This window comes from Phascolarctos cinereus, unplaced genomic scaffold (genome assembly GCF_003287225.1).
Source record: "Phascolarctos cinereus isolate Bilbo 61053 unplaced genomic scaffold, phaCin_HiC Scaffold_4;HRSCAF=312, whole genome shotgun sequence".
NCBI classification, from domain to species: domain Eukaryota; kingdom Metazoa; phylum Chordata; class Mammalia; order Diprotodontia; family Phascolarctidae; genus Phascolarctos; species Phascolarctos cinereus.
Genome location: NW_027555847.1, coordinates 828015 through 847548, shown reverse-complemented (window position 1 = coordinate 847548; position 19534 = coordinate 828015). Strand labels below are relative to the sequence as shown.

Below are 19534 nucleotides of genomic sequence, written 5' to 3'. Positions count from 1 at the left end.
GTTCTAGAAGTTGGAAAAGCCTGAGACCGCCATCCAGAACTCCGGATTCTTAGGGAGGCGTGCTCCCTGAAGGTGCTCCCCCCCCCCCCCCCCCCCAGAGACTCTGAGGACACCTCTCCCATCTCCAGGTTGGGTGGAGCATGAAGCATTTCTTTGAAAATAAATCAGAAGAAGGATTGAAAGGGGAGGGGGATTAAGATGTGCTCCAGGAAGGGGCCTGAAGGAGGACAGGCCTTGCATGCTTAGAGCGATGTAGGAGAGAAGGGGCATGCTGGGGGCTTCCTGCTGAGGGCCCCGGTCTGTTGGCTGTCCCGGACATGTGTTCTGAGCCAGCCTGAGGATCTTCCCCAGACGGGTCTCAGCAGACAGCACCAGCCCCTTCTGGGCCAGTGGAGCTGCCGAGAGGAATCCAGAGAGTCTTGGGAAAGACTCCTGAGTCCCTTGGTGCAGCAGGCCTGCCTCGTTGTTACTGACAGTGTCTCCTGACGGGCACAGTTGGCTATGCAAAAGACAGTGCCCCTCAGTCTGTCTTCCCATCCATGTTGGGGTACCCCAGACAGACATGTGGGTCTGATGGTTGGTATGGACCCTGTGCGCGGGAGGTACCTTGACCCTAAAGTGCCCTCCAGGCCACGTTGTCCACATATGCCCTTGGTTGTATCACTGGTCTTAGGATGGACTCCAGGGTTGCTGTGATCCACGCTGTGGCCATCTGGGAAGGCCCTCCGTCCTCTGTCTGGGTCTTTGCCCAGCCCTTACCCCCAAATCATGCAGCCAGTACTCCAACGGTGCTCTTCCTCCCCACTCCTGACACAACCCAGTACTCTGCCCTGTATAGCTTTGGTCAGCCCCCATGTCACATCCTGCCATCGTCCACAAAGGTGCTACTTTCTTCCTCTGTCACGCGACTGGCTCTCTCCGCTGTCTCCCCAAAGACTCAAGTCCAGCTTCTGTCTCGAGCACAAAGTGATGAGGCGGGAGGCAAGATGGCAGCAGCTCCGTTTATTCTGGTGCAGCGCAGCGTTTTATGTCTTTGACTCACGGGAGCGTACCCCAGTGCAACAGCGGCCAAAGCAACAGGGTTTACATCTCTTTACCAACAGGCGACACCGAGAAGTTTTCTCATGCGAATTCCAATCAAAGTATCAACAGGCGCGTCTCTTTGCAGCCTCATCCTGGCTGTGCCCTTCCCCCGGGCTGGACTTCTTGTTCCCGGAATGTCCCAATACTTGACACATGTCTGTGCTAGAGCTAGCTGAGCTTGAGCTAACAACGCTGTTTAGCCGAGGATGAATCAACAGAGCGCGAGTGTGTGAGTGCACTGTTGCTAAGGACGTTAGGGACTTTCAGGTTGGAGAGCCGAACCAGGCAATGGCGCCCACAAGCCAACCCCCGAGAGGAGCTCGCAGCTCATCGGTGAGGCGTAGTGAGCTGCCTGTGGCCCTCTCCATCCTTACGGACCCCTGACATTCCTCTTCCGTCTTGAGGCTGTGTATGGTTTTCCCCCATTAGCATATTAGCTTCTTGAAGGCAAGGGCTCTTTCTCCAGCACTTCACACAGTGCCCAGCTCACATGCTTGTAATAAACGCTTTGTCATTCATTTGTTGATGAACTTCCTATTAAATTCCCAGCTGGAAGAGTTGCAGCTTCATGATCACGGCCAAGAGGGAGATCATGTGTGACGCTGAGAAAAGTTGTTAGTGCTAACTTAGACAGCTTGCTCTCCCTGTTGGCAGAAAGGGATCAGTGCCTGGAAGCTCTCTTCCAACCATCTTTCTTAGGTATGGAATCCTATAGTCTCCATGAAACTGCCTTCCACTTCATCAGAGGATGTCGTTGACATCACCAACACTGTATTGGCCCGTGCGACCATCCTGTACTCGGGCTGATGCTAACAGGATGCGGCAGGAGAATACCACCCTCCCTGGCTCCTAAGACAATGGAAGTCAGCGCCGTTAACCCATTTGGATGCAAAGTTTCAGTCTCTGTTGGAGGCTTCATCTTGGCCTCCCTGTCCACATGGTCAGCTTTTGGAGAGCCTGATGATGGCTGGCTTCTCCCTTGTCTGCTGCAGGTGCTTCATAGAGATGATGTTTTGTGGTGGTAGTCAAAGGACGGATCATGACCTTTGAAGAGGTGAGGTCAGCTGGGCTCCATTTGTTTTGCTCTGGACACTTAACTCAGGATATTCACCTGAAGGTGGTGAACAGTCAAAGTACTTTGGAGAGAAATGTCCCTAAAGCTCTCCTGGCATCCTCAAGACTTGCATTGTGCAGTTGTTTTTTTCATAGCCATCTAGATAACATATCATGCATGGTTGCAAAGCCCAGCTTGAATCCATAAATGCTGCCCTGCTGTGTGGAAGGAGCCGATTATGTAAATCCTGATAAAGGAGGAGAAGAGAGGAGGTCTTACATGTAAATTAGGTAATGGAAAAAAAAATTTTTTTGTCTCTTTCACCTGAATTATTTTTAAGGGAAGAGTTGATAAGGTTGGTTGTGTGAGTGTAGAGAAGGAGAAAACCTGGCAAGTAGATTGGTTATGTCCAGTGAAGGGGAGGGAGGGAGGAGTTGAAGATGATGCCATGGTTAGGAGCCTGGGTGACAGAAGATGGCAGTGCTGTGGGCTGTAGGGGGGAAGAGCATGGCTTTAGGTCTTAGATAAGTTGAGTCTGAGGCGTCCACCTGTGGGAGATGCTGGAGAGAGCATTCTTGTTCATCTCTAGGCAGAACTGCCTCTGGGGCCTGCTCCTTCAGAACCCTGAAACCGCCTCCCCTCCCTCCCCATGGGCCACATGCCAGAAACATCAGCGTGTCATCTCAATTTTGCCATTGTCTTTAGTGGCATTAATTAAAGTTTCTAGGATTGACTCTTGATCTCCCTGTTCTTTAGGGTTAAGTTGTTCAGTTTCCAATTAATTTGTGATTGTTTCTTTAGCGGCCTTTTATTGCACTAGGTTCCACAGGAGATGCATTAATACTTTTTCTTTGCTAGATTTGTTTATGAGATTTTTATGTACTTGCACACGGTCAGTTTTGTAGAGATACCGCACTTAGGTATCCCATTTTGTCATCTCCCAAGCTCTCTCAGGTCTAACTTTTCTAAAATTCAGTTCGAGCCCTTTGCTTCTCTCTGGTTTATTTTTTGTTCGTATTTATCTGGATCTGAGAGGGACTATTGAGGTCACCACCCCCCATCACACTGTTATAGTTTTACCATCTCTTCCTTCTTGTAATTCATTTAACTTTTTTAAAAAAAATTTTTAGGTGTTAGATCATTTGTTACATAGATGTGTGGTATTGATATTAACTCACTGTCATGGATACCTCTTTCATCAAAATGGGTTTTCTCTGCTTACTTCTTTTCATTATTTTTGCCGTCATTTTGTCTGTAACCATGATTGCTACCTCCTGCCTTTTTTTTTTTAACTTCAACTGAAGCATAATTGATTTTGCTCCAGCCCCTTTTAACTCTGTATGCATCTTTTTATTTCAAGTATGTTTCCTGTAAACAACATATTGTTAGGTTTTACTTTCTAATCCCTCAACCAGAGACCATAATACATTCTCCGTTTTTTGGTTTCTTAACCCCTCTTTGAAGTCCACCCTCCTTAGTTAGAATTTGTTTTGGTTAGGACTCTTCTTTCCCTTAATCTAACCTCCTTCTTTCATTTCTCCCTCTCCCCTTGCCACATTCTCTCCTCTTTCTCTGTTGAGTAAAGCACACTTCAGGACCCACTGTGTTTGTGCCTGTGTTCTTCCCTCCCTTGGTGAGTCCAGATGAGAGTAAGTTTTAAGGGTCACTTCCTTCCTCCACATGGGTCTTCCTTCTTATTTGCATAGACTATGCATAACTTGGGCACCACAGTTATGGGAGATAATTTTCCCATGCTTCCTCTTCTTTGTTTCCCCCCACCCAAGTGTATTCTTTTCCCACTGCCTTTCCATTCTTTTTGTAAGATGTCGAAACATAACAGAACCACTCCTTGCCTTTCTGTCTAATCAGGTACTTTCCATGACCCCTGATGATGATAGGATTGTGAAGGGACAAGTTAGCCTTGTTATTCCCTTATGATTTCCCGTGGTTATCTTTTTATGCTTCTCTTGACTCTTCAAAGTTTCCACTTGGTTTTAATCTTTTATCAGTAATGTTTAGAAGTCCTTTATTTCATTGTTGTTGTTCAGCATTTCAGGCATGTCTGACTCTTCTTGATCTCATTTGGGGTTTTCTTGGCAGAGATATTGGAGTGGTTTGCTGTTTCTTTCTCCAGCTCATTTTACAGATGAGGAAACTGAAGCAAACAAGGTGAAGTGATTTGTCCAGGGGCACACAGCTAGTAAGTATCTGGGTTCAGATCTGAACTCAAGTCTTCCTGACTACAGGCCTGGAGCTCTTTCCAATGTGTCACTTAGCTGCCCCTTTATTTCCATAAAGGTCCATTTTTTCCCCATAGAGTTATGTTTAGTTTTGTTAGGTAAGTTATTCTTGGTTGTAAGCCTCCATTCTTAGTCTTCTGTAATAACATATTCCAAGCTCTCCACTACTTTGAAGTGGTGACTGCTAAATCTTGTGTGATCCTGACTGGTTCCTCAAGACGTGAATTCTTTCTTTCTGGCTACAGGTGGTAGTTTTTCTTTGACTCAGACGTTCTGGATTTTGGCTGTGATGTTCCTAGGAGTTTTCATCCTAGGGGGGTTTCTTTCAGGAGGTGATTTTGTATTCTGTTTTTGTGAGGTTGTTGGACAAAGCCACGAGGCGGCCAGGCCTGGAGCCTTAGACACTTACTAGCTGTGTGACCCTGGCCAAGTCATTTCACGTCTGTCTGCTTCAGTTTCCTCAACTTGAAAATAGGGATGATATGGGCTCCAGGAGCGGAGGGGCAGCAGCAAGATGGGCAGGTGCCACGGACCCCGCATGGCCCAGAAGCTGCACGGCCACCAGGGGGACCAGAAGTGGCCCAACAAGCCGCGCAGGGAGGCCCACCTGGGCACGGTGCTCAAGGCCGGCCCCTTCAGGGGCACCCCGCACGCCAAGCGCATCGTCCTGGAGAAAGTGGGTGTGCAGGCTGAGCAGCCCAGTTCTGCCGTCAGGAACGTGAGAGTCCAGCCAATCAGGACAGGCCAGAGAATCACAGCCTTTGTTCCAAGGGATAGCGGCCTGACGTGTCGAAAGGCCGGGCTGTGGGCACTGTTCCCAGGGCGCGTCAGAGTTGTAAAAGTAGCCAGTGTTTCTCTTCTGCTTTGTACAAAGGCAAGGAGAGACCGAGAGCATAAAGGGACTCTTACAATAAATTCTTTCATTTAAAAAGAGAAGACGGGGGTGACGGCAGTGCCCACATCCCAGGGTTCTCGTGTGGGTCCAGTGATGCTGTCGGCGAAGCGCCAGCACAGCGCACACAGTAGGCGCCGCATAAATGCTCCCCCCCTCCCCCCATGTCAGTACGTCGTAGCTTGGTCTTCCTTGGCTGCGGCATATCAGTGTCACATCTTTAAACATTTGGAAATCCTGAGTGTAGAATCCACGGAGCAGTGATGTGCGTTGAGTCGGGTCTTTCCCAGCAGCCCACCTGGAAAGTTTGTATTCACATCAGTGATTCTCCCAGTGTTGGAAAAATTTTTGTACATCTTTTAGCCTCGCCTTTCAAGAAGCCTGGGGGAAAATCAACCTCATCCCTAGCATTTGCCAAGTAGTAAAGTGCCCCCCCGAAAACTTTCTCTTATTTACCCCTTGCTCATAGTAACTGTTTGTGGAATTGAGTTGCGTCTGTGACACTAGACCCCTGAGTGTGTGCCCAGCTCCCCCAGACGGCCCTTCTAATAAAGCCTGCCTGGGAGGTACCTAGAGACCCCCCCGTAAGGCTTGGAGGAGTCCTGGGGGACGCAGCCGAGGGAAGGCGTGACGCATGTGGGGGTGAGGGTGGGTGTGATCCACGCAGGGGCTGTGCCCACCGAGGGAAGGTGTGATGCTCGGGGTCTGTCGCCTTGGCCGCTCATCCTCCGAAGATGAGTTGGGCTGCGTGGGGTCACTCGTCTCACTTCCTTTTGTTGCTCTGAGGCTGGTCAGGGATGACTGACTTAGCCCCCGCACTGGTTTGGGGGGCCAGCATGTGGATTCTTTAAAAGGGGTAAATATGCCCTCAGCCACCCCCCCACACTGACTGATGTTCTTCTCTCCCTCCCTGACTTTGCAGGTAAAAGTCGCCATCCTCAAGTACATCGAGACACTAGCCCAGCAGATGGACCCGGGGGATTTTGTCAACTCCAGTGAAACGCGCCTGGCCGTGTCTCGGATCATCACGTGGACCACGGAACCCAAGAGTTCTGACGTGAGGAAGGTATGTGGATCGGGGGCAGGGGGTGGGGCGGAGACACATCCGGCCGCTAGAGGCGCCCCTGTCCTCCACGCCCCAGGCCTGGACTCAGGAAGACCTGAGCCGTCTCTCAGCCTTGGCTTTGTGGCACACCTGGCCAAGATGCGGGGCTCCTAATGTCACCTCCCTCCCAGGGGGACTGAGCATCCAGCGAGATCACGTTGGTAGAGTGTGGGCTGTGTAAACACAGGTATCCCAAAGGGTGGCATGCTTCTATTTTAGAAATGGACTGTACAGATCCACGTGCGGCGGTTGTCGGGGGGCGCCCACTGTGACCAGTGCCCTGGGAGAAGCATCCCCGGGGAGTGTGGGAGGGCATGACTGCTGTGCGGCCAGTCCGGTGCGGGCCTGTGACCCTTCCCAGGAGTCTCACCAGCAGCCTGGGTGGGTGCGCTGGTCAGATGTTAAAGGCACACTCCCTTCTTTGGTGCTCCCTAGGGAGTGGTCGTCCCTGCCTGCTCCATGGCTGGCTGCCACCTTCTGTCTCAGCACCTCCCACTGGGAAGATGCCTGAGAAGCCAGAATGGCAGAGCCTCAGGACCCGTGGAGAATCGGGGCCTTGGCCAGGCTTGAAGGGGCTTCGACCATCCACACGGCCAGTTGAGGGCCACCGGAGAGGGCATGGAAGGATGTGTTAGTGTGTTCAAAGCTGGAGAAGGAGGCAGGGGCTTTCAGTGACGGCCCAGCGGGGCTCCTCTTCTTTTGGGGGAGATATCAGCTCTGTGCGCAGTGACTGCAGAGTAGCTTGGGGAGGGGGCACATTAGCCACCATGGGGCCCAGGACCATCTTGCTGTGGGTGGCAGTGTGCTGAATCACCTATTACAGCAAGCTTCGGTGGGCGGGAGTGCTTCTTGCGTCCTGTGAGGAGAGAGAGGATGGAGGGAAGATAGCCTCAGAGGTGAGTGCGGGGAGTCTGCGATGATGCATCTCTCCCTCTGTTTTTCCCAGAGGGTAGATGTCTGTCCTCAGGACAGCAGTGCTCTGACACCGTAGTCCACCCTTGGTCTCGGCAAGGTCGCGGTAGGAGTGAGGAGTTTCTGGGCTGGCTCATTGACTTTTCTCTCTATCGTGGTGCCCACAGTCAGGGAAACAGGCCAGGTATCTGGCCCTCCAAAGCTGCCCTTCTGCCTGGCCACACTCTTCTGTGGCTCTTTCTTTCTCCAAAGGGCCTTCTGGCAGTTGGATTAGAATAGCACAAATTTGTGTGTTTGTTTCGCTCAGGCAGTCCTAAGGTAGGAGGAGGCCTTTCTTTTTTCTCTCCACGTCCCCTCGGTGGGTCAGCATCCTTCTGTCTTTTGGCATAGTGTGGCTCTTTCTGGCGCTCCCTTTGCAATGTCCTGAGAGGTGGGTCATCTCTGGTTTATTTGGTGTGCTGCCGGCAGCACAGGAGTCCAGCTGGGGACAAACCCAGAGTACAAAGAGAGGCCTTGATACAAGAGCTCAGTCTGAGCTGGCCCTGGCACATTCCGGCAGAGCTCTGGGCACAAGATATCTTCCCCAAGAACGAACCTTAGATGCCAGTTTGGCCCACGGTCTGCTTGAGCCCTGCACCGACTGTGGGGTCAGTCCCTGCCATGCTTGACCCACCCCTCTGAATGGGGCAGTGAGTGCTGGACCCGGGCTGAACCATTTCTCAGACACCTGAAAGCTCTTTCCCCTTGGACAACCACTGAACTTGACCTCTTGGTCACTTGGGCGGCTCCCTAGGAATTTTGGGGGCAGTGAGGGAGAGGAGGTGTCAACCCGCGTTGGTAGAAAATGTGCCATCTGAGGGAACGTGGGCCCCGGTGCTGCCACTGGCGTTCTGCAACCCTTGGGGTCTCCAGGTGCCGGGCTTCGTCTGATGTCTCACAGGCTCATTTTGGCCGCTGGTTGGTTGGTGAGGGGAACGGGTAGAGCTGACCCCCTCGCCGTCTTCTGGGCTCCTCTCTTCTACTCTCTCTGCTGCCACTGGACGCTCCTGCTTTGGCCTTCTCTTGGCCTCACCGTGTTCTCTCCTCCTCCCACGTCTACGTCTCACGAGTAGTTGGCGGGAGCCGTCCCACATCTGCTCTGGTCCTGAGCCTTTCCGTGTGGGCAGCTGCCCTCTGGTGCCAGGGGAAGGGGCCTGCGTCTCCTAGGCTGACTTCTTCTTCCCATCCCGGTAGCATGTCTGCGTGGTCTGTAATGAGAGGGCAGGACCTCCCAAGGAAGGCTTGGTCGGGAGCAGGGTGGAGCTTGGGCGCCCCTGACCTGTCCTGGCTGCTGCAGAGTCCCGGCCCAGCCCACAGGGAAGTGGGGTCTGCTTTATGGTTCACTTTTCATTATAAAGAAACGTTTGGGAAAGGAGGATGGAAGGAAGGCGGCATTGCTGAAGCCCCCGCTGTGACCCAGGCCTGGGCCAAGCAGAGAGACACACATCCCCGCTGCCACCCGGACACCCAAGGCCTCTTGGGGAAGGGAGAGAGCTGACACCGGGCGGGGCAGGTTTGGAACGCCCACCAGGTGAAGGGCTCGCCAGTGGGGCCAAGCGAGAGGGCGTGGTACTGACTGGTGGTCCTGGGCCCCGTCATCCGTCAGCTTCACCTCGCGCATCTCTCCTTGGGAGGAGCTCCCCGGGCTGCCCCCTCCATCACAGCTCATTGGCATGTGGTCTGGGGCCCAAAAGATTTCGTTCAGGAAATACATGCCTTGTGTGGCAGATGCATCGTCTGATCCTGGGTCCCTTTTGCTCGGCCCAGCTCGGGGAAGACAGGCACCTTGGGGAGGGCAGCTGAGTCCTCCCTCACCTTAGTGGAGATGCCCTATAAGAGCTGTGCTAGGAAGGAGGGGTGAGGCTGGACCTCCTACATGTCCCCTCCCGACGTGGGCAGGCTGGATGAGAGGCGACATTTGTCCCTCCTGAAGATAGTTGTGCATTGAATCCTCACCCCGGGACCTCCTGAGATCTTTGCCAGAGTCTGGTCCTTGTCTGAAGCAGGAAGCCGCCTGCCTGGTGGCCACGTGACCTCCATCCCTTTGGGGACAGTCCCCAGCCATCCTGAAGACTGAGTAGAAACCAGTTGTCAGTTTACTGCTAGCTGATAGAAAAAGAAGTGGGGTTTTTTTTGTTTGTTTGTTATTTTGGCTAGGCAGTGGGGTTAAGTGACTTGCCCAGGGTCACACAGCTAGTAAATGTTATGTGCCTGAGGCCAGTTTTGAACTCAGGTCCTCCTGACTCCAGGGCTGGTGCTCTATCTACTGCACCACCTAGCTGCCCCGAAAAAGAAGTTTAAATGGTAGATGTAGGTGTGTGGGCGTGAGCAAACCACACACACTTAGTGAACCAAGTGGATTGATGCTTCCTGCTGCAGAAGGTCTTTGGAGAAGGCCAGGTATGGCTGGCTAAGGAAAGGGCTCAGGCATAAGGAGGAGGCACTGACCCTGCCATGGGCCATCGGGCGCCTTCCTCTTCTGAACGTGGCCCAGGGACACAGCAGCACCTCCCTTCCTGTGACCTCTGGAGCTGCCACACTGACCCTGCCACAGGCCATCGGGTGCCTTCTTCTTCTGGAGTCGCATCTGGAATGTTGCATGGCCCATTTCCGTGGCTCTTTGGGGCTTTTCCCCACAACAGCCTCGCACTTGAATATAGTCAGAACGTCCTTTGGAAAGAATCTCTGGACATGGCTCAGCATTAGCCAGGCCCTGCCCACTTTCCTCCCTTGTACCATTCTTTAGGGTGATGGCTGCAAGATCTTGTCCTGTCCCGGGTGGGGAGGGATGTAGGACCAGCCCTTAGGGCTGCAAGTGCCCGTGGTGATGGTGGAAAGTTGCTGAGAAATAGAGTCTTATACATTGACCATGGGTGGGAAAGGTGATCTGTATTCCCCAACCCTATTAGCTGGTTGTTGGGCTGACAGAGAACTGTGTTCTGCCTGGCGCCTAGCTGGACAGCCCAACATACCTTGTAAGGTGTTGGGGTAGACTGACCAAGCCATTTTATGGGTGTGGGCTAGCTCACTCTGCCGGTCTCTGGGCCTAGACTAGCCCACCCTGCAGGTCTCTAGGATTGGGATAGCCCACCATGTTGGTCTCTGGGCATGGGCTAGCTCACTGTGCCGTTCGGTGGTCCTGGGATAGCCCACCCTGCAGGTCTCCAGTATTGTGATAGCCCATCATGTTGATCTCTGGGCATGGGCTAGCTCACTGTGCTGGTCGCTGGTCCTGGGATAGGCCACCCTGCAGGTCTCCAGGATTGGGATAGCCCACCATGTTGATCTCTGGCCATGGGCTAACTCACTCCACTGGTCACTGGTCCTGGGCTAGCCCACCACACCTGTCTCTGGTCCCAGGAGGGGTATTTGCATAGGCAGTCTTCTCCCCTGACCCAGCCTTGGGCCCTTCCTCTTTACAGGCAGCTCAGGCGGTGCTCATCTCCTTATTTGAGCTCAATACTCCCGAGTTTACAATGCTGCTGGGAGCTTTACCAAAAACCTTTCAGGATGGTGCTACCAAACTACTTCACAATCACCTTCGGAACACCGGCACTGGCAGCCAGGTAATGCCAGGTGGGAGCCGGAGCTGCCGGAGGCTGGGGAGGCTTGGGAACACAGTGGCTGCCCTAGTGCTGGTCTCATGTCCCAAGATGGGAGCCCTGTGACCTCCCCGGGGGGAGTGGCATTTATGAATGCTTTGGGTTAGCTGGGGGGCCTGGGGGAGGGGTCTAGGAGGCACCCACCCTTTGGAGGGGAGGTGGGAGAGGGAGTAACCTACATGGACCAAGATGGTAGCAGTGGGCGTGTTGGGCCCTAGGGTAGAGAGAAGCGTAAGGATCATGTCAAGGGCTCAGATGTTGGCAGAGAAAGCCAGAAGGGCCTGTGTCGGTATGGCCAGCATGGTCTTCTTCCCCTTTAGGGTTCAATGGGGAGTCCCTTGACGAGGCCCACTCCACGCTCACCGGCTAATTGGCCTAGTCCTCTTACGTCCCCCACAAACACCGCTCAGAACACTCTGTTACCAAGGTAAGGAGACGTCTCTGCTCCTTGGGAAGGATAGCACATCACTCCCCTCACCTGGCGCCTCAGGAAGCCCCAGGCATTGTGGAAACATAGCCAGAGCTAGGGCTGATCCCTGGGAGAGTCACACAGAGCGGAAGGATCCCGATCCGGGGGTGCCTGACCCCACAGGGGTACCTCATTGTGGAGAGAAAGTGGAATTCATTGGTCACGCGCCAGGCATCTGTCGGGTGCCTTCTGCGGGCCAGGCCTCACTCTGCTGGGCTCTGGTGAATCACAGAGACCTGCCAATAAACTTGCAGTGATTGGAGGTGGGGAGAGCGGACCCTGGCCGCTGGGCCATTCCGGAGGTGGTGGCACTTGATTGAGTCTTGATGGCTCGTGAGAGGTCCCCCGAGTCAAGACAGGGAGAGGAGGGCATGTGTTCCAGGCTGGGGGAGGGGGCTGGTCCAGAGTCTCTGACTGTTAGCCAGGCCTGGTAACCCAGCTTGTGGCAACCACTCCTCATCTGTTTCACAGTGGAAACGATCCTTGTCCTTTACCTCCAAGAACATCCTGAAGGAGGGAAGAGGAGGAGGCAGCTTCAGGCTGGGAGGCGTCTCCACCCCTGAGCGGGGAGGGGGCACCTTTGTGCTTGGTGCCTATTCACTGGGGCCCACGTCATCCCTCCCAACTGAGGCCCCTTCTGACTAGGTTTTTAGAAGGTTGTCCCAGTCATTCTGGACGGAGGCAAAACACTGATGTTCTGGTGTTTTCCCACCCATTTCCCCGGATTATCTAAATTTGGCAGCCACATGCTAGATGCCTCTTGCCCCCTTTGTGTCTAAATGGAGTTTAGCCCCACGGCTGCTTTCCTGGACATGGGACGTCCCTGAAAGACTGCCGTTTTCCAGGCTGTCCTCTCGCGGAAATGGCAGGGCCTGACCGAACTTGTCTTTGGCAGCGCATTTGACTACGACACAGAGAACATGAACTCTGAGGACATCTACAGCTCTCTTCGAGGCGTCACCGAAGCCATCCAGAATTTTAGCTTCCGCAGCCAGGAGGACATGCATGAGCCGGTCAAGAGGGAGCCCAAGAGGGAAAGCGACAGCGAGCTGGTGAGTAGTGGCAGATGGCTGCCCCGGGGGGGAGGGGTCCTTCGTGTGGGCCGCTGCCAGCATCCCTTGGCCCCGGGATCAGGTCCCAGACTCCGTCATCCTTTGTGGTTTGGGAGCTGAAGATGCCGAGGCCCACGTCCTTGCCTAAGGTTGCAGGTAGTTAGGGTCGGCAGGGAGCTTGGCAGTCATCTCGCCCAGCCCTGTCGTCCACCCAAATGGCGAGATGGAGGTACCGGAACTCACCCAGCATTGCCCCGACAGGCAGGGTCAGCCTTGGCACTCGGGTCCTGACACCTGCTCCCAGGCCTGGCTTTTGTTTGGTCCTGTCATTCAAGGCCTCTTTGGACAGAGCCCCGAGCATCCTTCCTGCCGTGATGGCGGCCTGGTGTGAGGAGTCCAGGGGCAGGACCCTCGGGGCCGCCACGGTCTGTGAACCGTCGTCTCTATTCCGCCCGTTCAGATGGGCAGCGACCCTCGCGCTGGTGGGGATGCCCCCGACTCGGGCCGAGCGGTTCTCGACAACAAAACCTCAGTGCTCAACACGATGCCCCCACACTCCTCACCGCGCTCTCGGGACTACAACCCCTACAATTACTCGGATGGCGTCGGCTCCTTCAACAAGTCAGCCTTGAAGGAAGCAATGTTTGATGACGATGCAGATCAGTTTCCTGATGGTGAGTCCTGGGTAGGACCGGGCAGTGCCAGCGGGGTCAGCTGAGATGGATGCAGGCTGGGTTGAAGGGGTCCAGTGGGGTCTTGTGTGACAAGGGCTAGCCAGGACTGTGGGCAGTTTTGGGGCCAAGTGCCAGGATTCCTCACCAGGCCCTCTCCCTCTCCCTCCGCAGACCTGTCTCTGGACCACTCGGACCTTGTGGCCGAGCTGCTGAAGGAGCTGTCCAATCACAATGAGCGTGTGGAGGAGAGAAAAAGCGCCCTCTGCGAGCTCCTGAAGCTAACTCAAGAAGATGCCTTCGGGGTCTGGGACGAGCACTTCAAAACCATCCTGCTCTTACTGCTCGAGACGCTCGGGGACAGAGAGGTGATCGGCAGCACCTCCCTCCCCGGGAGCCCCAGGGGGCGGGCAAACCCCAGCCCCTTTAAGCCTCCCGTCTGTCACCGTGCCTGGCGACAAAGCAGACCCGGGATGAGTGGTCTTTCGGCTGTGTGAGTCAGGATGCCCACTGTGCGCAGTCCAGAGTCTTGGGAAGCAAGGAAGGGCCCCCTCACCTGAGTCCAGGTGTGGTGCCTTTCAGCTGACCGGCCTCCACACTCGACTCTGTAGAGCACAGCCCTCACTTGGCCATGTCATTTGCCCTGGGTTCACGGCAGACTGTTTTCCCTCACCTCCGTCCGGTGCGGCAGTGGGTGAGCCTGGCACCTCTGCACAGACAGAGCTGTGCCCGGGTCCCCTCCCCCTCTCCATTGAGAGGAGATCCTGGCCTCCGGGGGGGCAGGGACGGAGGCTGCCCTCTCTGTCCTCCCGGGGGGCTCCATCTGCATTCATACATGGTGCTCAAAGTTTCACACAAATAACCCTAGCCAACCTCTCTTCCCAGCACTCAGTCAGGGCTTTGGCCCTAAGAGTTCTAAGAGAAATCCTAAGGAACCAACCAGCCAGATTTAAAAACTATGCCGAGCTGACCATCATGAAGACCCTCGAGGCCCACAAGGACCCACATAAAGAGGTGAGTGCCTGGCAGCCTGCTCCCCTCTGGCCACCAGCGGACAGTTGGAAGCACACATCTGTAAAATGGGGATCTTGACACTGAGCCCCGCTTGCCGCCAGCCAAGAGACGACCTCCCGCGAGAGTGAGGAGGCGGGGCCGCGTCTGTCTGGACGCTCTGCTCTGGGCCGACAGCAGCCCGACTGCTGGCTCCGCTTTGCACCTCGACGCTGAGCCTTTCTGTGCCTGATCTTTCCCTGTCTGTATCATTGAGGCGTTGCCGTGTAGTCGGATAGAGCCCCAGGCTTGGAAGCAGATCCTGCACCAGAGGCTGACCAGTAAGCGAGGCAGGCAGGGGGCCTCTCTGAGCCGCAGTTTCCTCATCTGTCAGATGGGGGCTGGATTTGACAATCCCTTCTCGCTAGCCCTCTGTGTGACCCCTCACCCCTGCCTTCCCATGGTGGTGGCCAAGTCAGCCGTGGCCACGAGGGCTGTTCTGTTGTCCCCTGGTGACAGCGGACAGGGGGAAGCTGGCCCAGGAGAGCCTGCAGGAAAGCGTGTGCCGCCTCCATCGTTGGCAGGCCACAGAGGTCATCAAGAGCTGACCCCTCTAGAAATTTGGATGGGAAAGGGAAGTGAGCCCCAGGACAGAAACTTGGGGGTCGGGAAAGATGGAGACAAGCAGCGAGTCAGAGAATGAGCAGAGGCTGTGGCCTTGGCCCCGAGGGTGGTGGGGGGATGGCCGGGACTCGGTGGCCATGGCTGGGGTACATGTAGGGTGTGCAGCTTGGAGAAAGCAGAGGCTCTTTGTGGGGAGGGCCTTCCCAGGGTCAGCAACACAGCATCATCCTCTGCTCCTTGGGGCTCCTTGGCCTTCCCCGGAGAGGCGGGGCCACGTCTTCCCAGGTTCTGCATCCTTAGTGCCCAGGACACAAAGGCTGGAGGATAGGTGGGGCGGGAGGAGATCCCAGGTGGGACCGACTGGCCCTTAGCTCCCGACGGCTCCTCAAAGACCACAGCCTGGTGGGTCCTGGCTCCACGGGCAGGACCTGGACTTCCCTGCATGAGCAGGGAGAGCCAGACCTCCTCTCAGCCCAGGGCAGGCCCCTCCCCTGTACCGGAGCCAGGCCTCCCCCCAGGAAGTCATCACATATGCTCCCCACCGCCATCCCGCTGCACTCTAGCGGGCCAGGTGGGGAAGAGCTGCCTTCTCCACGCAGAAGCAGGTTAGCAAGCTGCGCTTTGGTTCTCCCTTGTGGTTTAGGTGGTGAGGTCCGCCGAAGAAGCCGCATCCATGCTGGCCACCTCCATCAGCCCAGAGCAGTGCATCAAAGTGCTCTGTCCCATTATCCAGACGGCAGATTACCCCATCAATCTGGCCGCCATCAAGATGCAGACCAAGGTGATCGAGAGGGTGTCCCAGGACACCCTGGCCCAGCTGCTGCCGGAGATCGTGCCGGGCCTCATCCAGGTAGGGAGAGCCCGAGGGAGACACGGGCTGTGTCAGGGCCAGCGCCCCTCCTTCACCAGTGAGCAGCCCGACGTGGCCTCCTCGTGACCCGGCCCAACAGGGGAGCTGGTAGGATTGCTGTCCTTGTTCATCAAAAAGCAGAGAATGTGAAACGGTCCCATTCCCTTCCCCGGTGCCAGAAGGGCTCTGGGCTGATGGCATTCCCTCAGTCAGCGAGGGACTCTCCGTGTGAGCGTGGCCTCAGACCACTGGGGTGTAGCCACATGGACGGGTGGGCAGATAGAAGCCAGAAGTCCTTTTGTGAGCCTCCTGGCCAGCGCCTCTGGCGGCAATCCCCACGGCTGCTCGGCCATCGTGCCGCACAGAAGTTGACCGGTGCCCAAAAGCCACGCGGTGGGGCTTTGGCGTGTGGTGATTCCCATGGGGTGCTGGCCATGTGGTCGATGCTCCGGTGACCTTGTGTTGCCGTCAGGGAGGCAGAGTCAGAAGGTACTGGGCTTGGTGAGTGCCAGAAGGCATCCCCACCCCATGAAATTGGCTGGTGACTGATAGAGGAATCCCAGCAACACCCCTGGTCTTCCTGCACTCTGCAGACATGGTGGAAGGATCCTGGTGAGAGAAGGTTCCGGGACTAGTTTTAGCGGCATCACAGGGGTGTCTGTGCTCCTCGCTACCATCTTCTATAAGCAGTTTCCCCAGCAAAGACACGGTCTCCTTGCCCAGGGGAGAGAGAGTAGCCCTACCTATCCAGAGCACACTCCCCAGTCCTGTCCCCCCATCCAACAGCAGAAGTCTTTTCAGGAGCTCCCACAGATTTCATTGGCAGGAGGACACGTGGGTAGGCAGAAATGGGAGGACTGTGGCACTATCCCTGCTGCCATCTCGTGTTCATTGTGGGAGAAAGCATCAGCCCGGCTTGGGCTCTGAGCCCTCAGTCCTCAAGCGGCCGCATGAGAAGGTGGAAGTGGTCCCAAAGCAGGCCAGAGAGAGCCAAGGGGCAGGAGGGAGCCAGAGGTCCTGCCCAGACTGAGGAGAATGGGAGAGTGTCCGCAGCCACTCAGCCAATGCCTCATTTGTGGATGTGGGTCAGTCTATGCATTGAGCGCATCCTTGAGGGGGCCACCTGCTTCTGACAAGCGTCAGGAGTACGAGACCTCAGGAGTTCATTGACGGTTAGAAAAGCCCTTACCTGTGAACAGGGTACAACCTTCAAGGCCCTCCTCCCACAGGAGTCTAGCCTGCATGCGAGGAACTGCAGAGTTGCTGGTTGTCTGACCATTAGCTTCCAGAGAGTCGTGTCTGAGAATGGACACACCCTGCTACCTCAAGGTGGCGTGAGCCTAACCCTGGTGCTTGTGAGAATGGGTTGGCCTATGGACTTTGGCTTGTGTGTTTTAGTTTTTAGATACATTTTTATAGGGCAGCTAGGTGGTACAGCAGATAGAGCTCTGGTCTCGGAGTCAGGAGGACCTCAGCTCAGATCTGGCCTCAGACCAAACACTTGACACTTACTAGCGTGTGACCCTGGGCAATCACCTAATCCCAATTGCCTCACCAAAGAACAAAAATAAAATAAAAATAAATATATTTTTATTTATCTCATTGAACATTTCCCACTTACATAGAAAAATTGTTTTAAAATTTGAGTTCCAGATTCTTTCCTGCCTGCCCCTCCCTCTCTTTGAGAAGGCAAGCAACTTGATACTGATTATACATGTGAAGTCATGCAAAACATATTAACCTATTAGCCATGTTCCAAAGGAAAACATGGACAAAAAAAAATAAAACAAGAAGAACAAAGAAAGTTTTTTAAGAAGTCTGCTTTGATCTGCGTTAGACTCCATCGGTTCTTTCTCTGGAGGCGGACAGCGTTTTCCAGCCTGAGTCCTTTGGCGTGGTAGTGCTGAGCGGAGCCCAGTCACCCGCGGTTGCTGAGTTCTGCGTCTGTTCCCTTCACTCCATATCTGCCAGCTCCTCCTTTCTTATTCCGTCTCACTCATGTGCCATGGCTTGCTCAGCCACGCCCTCAGTTTCCTGTTCTTCGTCACCCCCACAGAGAGAGCTGCCCTAAACGTCTTTGCACGTGGGTCCTTTTCCCCTCTTCATGCTCTCTCAGGGGTACAGACTAGAATTGCTTTGGTAGCCCTTTGGGCACGGTTCCTCGTTGCTCTGCAGAGTGGCTGGGTCAGTTCACAACTCCATCGACAATGCACATCCCCTCCAACATTTCTCATTCTCCTTGTCTGTCGTATTAGCTGATCTGATGGGTGTGAGGTAGTACCTCAGACTTGTTTTGAATGCGTTTCTCCAGTCAGTAATGATGTAGAGCGTTTTTTCTTACGACTAAAGATAGCTTTGATTACTTCATCTGAAAACTGCCTGTTGACATCTTTGGCCATTTATCAGCTGGGGACTATTTCCCTGTAGTCTTATAGATCTCACCAACCAGTAGGCAGATGAAGGCTCTGGCGGGTGAGCAGAGCTCTTCCCTCCCGGATGTGGATGCTCTGCAGCAGCCCCCAGGCTGGGCCCCGCGTCATCGGTCCATCCACCCTCCTGGCTCCTCTTTGGGTGATGCTCGCCCTCGCTTCTCGAGCTGTGCCTCGTGCCCTGCCACTGACCCTGGAACACTGGAAGACAGGCCTCTGGTTCTGGGGGCGGCCTGCCCCTAAGAAGCTCAGCCCCCCGCCCTCCTCTGCCTGGTCACTTCTCAAACCTCTGGGCGCCCACTGGTCTCGAAGCTGCTTACCCGTCTATTCGGAATTGTTCGTTCTGTCCACGTGCGGGGCCTCCTCCTTCCTCGGTGGATGACAGCTTTCATAGCGCAAGCCCACCAGATCAGTATGCCATCAGAACAGTTGGTGGGGGCACTGCTAGGTGGCGCAGTGGATAGAGCACTGGCCCTGCAGTCAGGAGGACCTGAGTTCAAATCCGGCCTCAGACCAAACACTTGACGCTTACTAGCTGTGTGACCCCGGGCAAGTCACTTAACCCCAATTGCCTCATATAAAAAAAATGAAGAACATTCAGAGTCCCCTGAAAATAGGAATGAGGGCGCTCCCCCTGTTTTGTGACCCTCTGGCTGCTTGCTGGAGGTGTTCCCCCACGACGAGGGAGATCCGGATTTCTAGCACAACTTCCTGTGTGCAGAGGACATCGCCTGGACCGCTGCATGGCTGCCTGCCTGCCCTCCCTGGATGCCCACAGGGCCCCCTTCGGCACTCCGTGGACAACCTGCCCACCGGCCCTGGGCAGAAAGGAGCTATCTGAGTGATCGTTTGGGCTTGCTCGCTGGAAGGCATTTGCAGGCAGTGCAGATGCTGTCTTGAGCGGCCAGACCCCGTATTGGGTGCATGGAGAGCTTTGAGATGGTTCACAGAGCGAATTGTGGCTTTCCCCGTGGTCCCAGCCCCATTCTCCCTCTCTTCCTAGGGATACGACAACTCGGAGAGCAGCGTCCGAAAAGCTTGTGTCTTCTGCCTCGTGGCCATCCATGCTGTCATTGGCGACGAGCTGAAGCCCCACCTCAGCCAGCTCACAGGGAGCAAAGTAAGTGTAGACCTGGGCTGACTGTTCCGAGGTCAGGGACCCAATCCCTCTCCCAGCCTCCTGGGGGCTCATCAGCCGCTCCCCAGGGTGGGACAGTCAGTGTGAGAAGGGGGCAGGAAGCCTGTCAGCAAGGGGAGAGGGGAGAAGTCTGTGGGCCTTTCTAGAGCGTCAGGCTTGGGGACCTGGCCAAGAAACCCACTTTCTAGGGTCACAGTTTAACCTTTCGGGGCAGTAGTCTGGGTCCTAGAAGGCCCAGCAGAGAGAGCTGGCCTCTGGACAGCCCTTCTCCATGACCTGAGCGGGCTGGTCCATCAGCAGGCATTGATTAAGCACCTGCTGTGCGCCAGGCCCTGGGCTAAGCGCTGGGAAGACAACACACCATACCCCATGCGAACAAACACA

At 55.1% G+C, this 19534-nt stretch overlaps 1 protein-coding gene across 37 annotated transcripts in view; it reads left to right on the top strand.

Annotated features, from left to right (window-relative positions):
* CLASP2 (cytoplasmic linker associated protein 2) overlaps positions 1-19534 on the top strand; it is a 142167-nt gene that overhangs the window by 120593 nt on the left and 2040 nt on the right. For all 37 annotated transcript variants that reach the window (XM_078151989.1, XM_078151986.1, XM_078152000.1 and 34 more), the window contains 9 exons: positions 6192-6335; positions 10748-10891; positions 11248-11354; positions 12292-12448; positions 12909-13122; positions 13294-13487; positions 14005-14133; positions 15377-15583; positions 19016-19132. In XM_078151989.1, the coding sequence (XP_078008115.1) occupies positions 6192-6335; positions 10748-10891; positions 11248-11354; positions 12292-12448; positions 12909-13122; positions 13294-13487; positions 14005-14133; positions 15377-15583; positions 19016-19132 (1413 nt within the window). The remainder of the gene's footprint in view (positions 1-6191; positions 6336-10747; positions 10892-11247; positions 11355-12291; positions 12449-12908; positions 13123-13293; positions 13488-14004; positions 14134-15376; positions 15584-19015; positions 19133-19534) is intronic.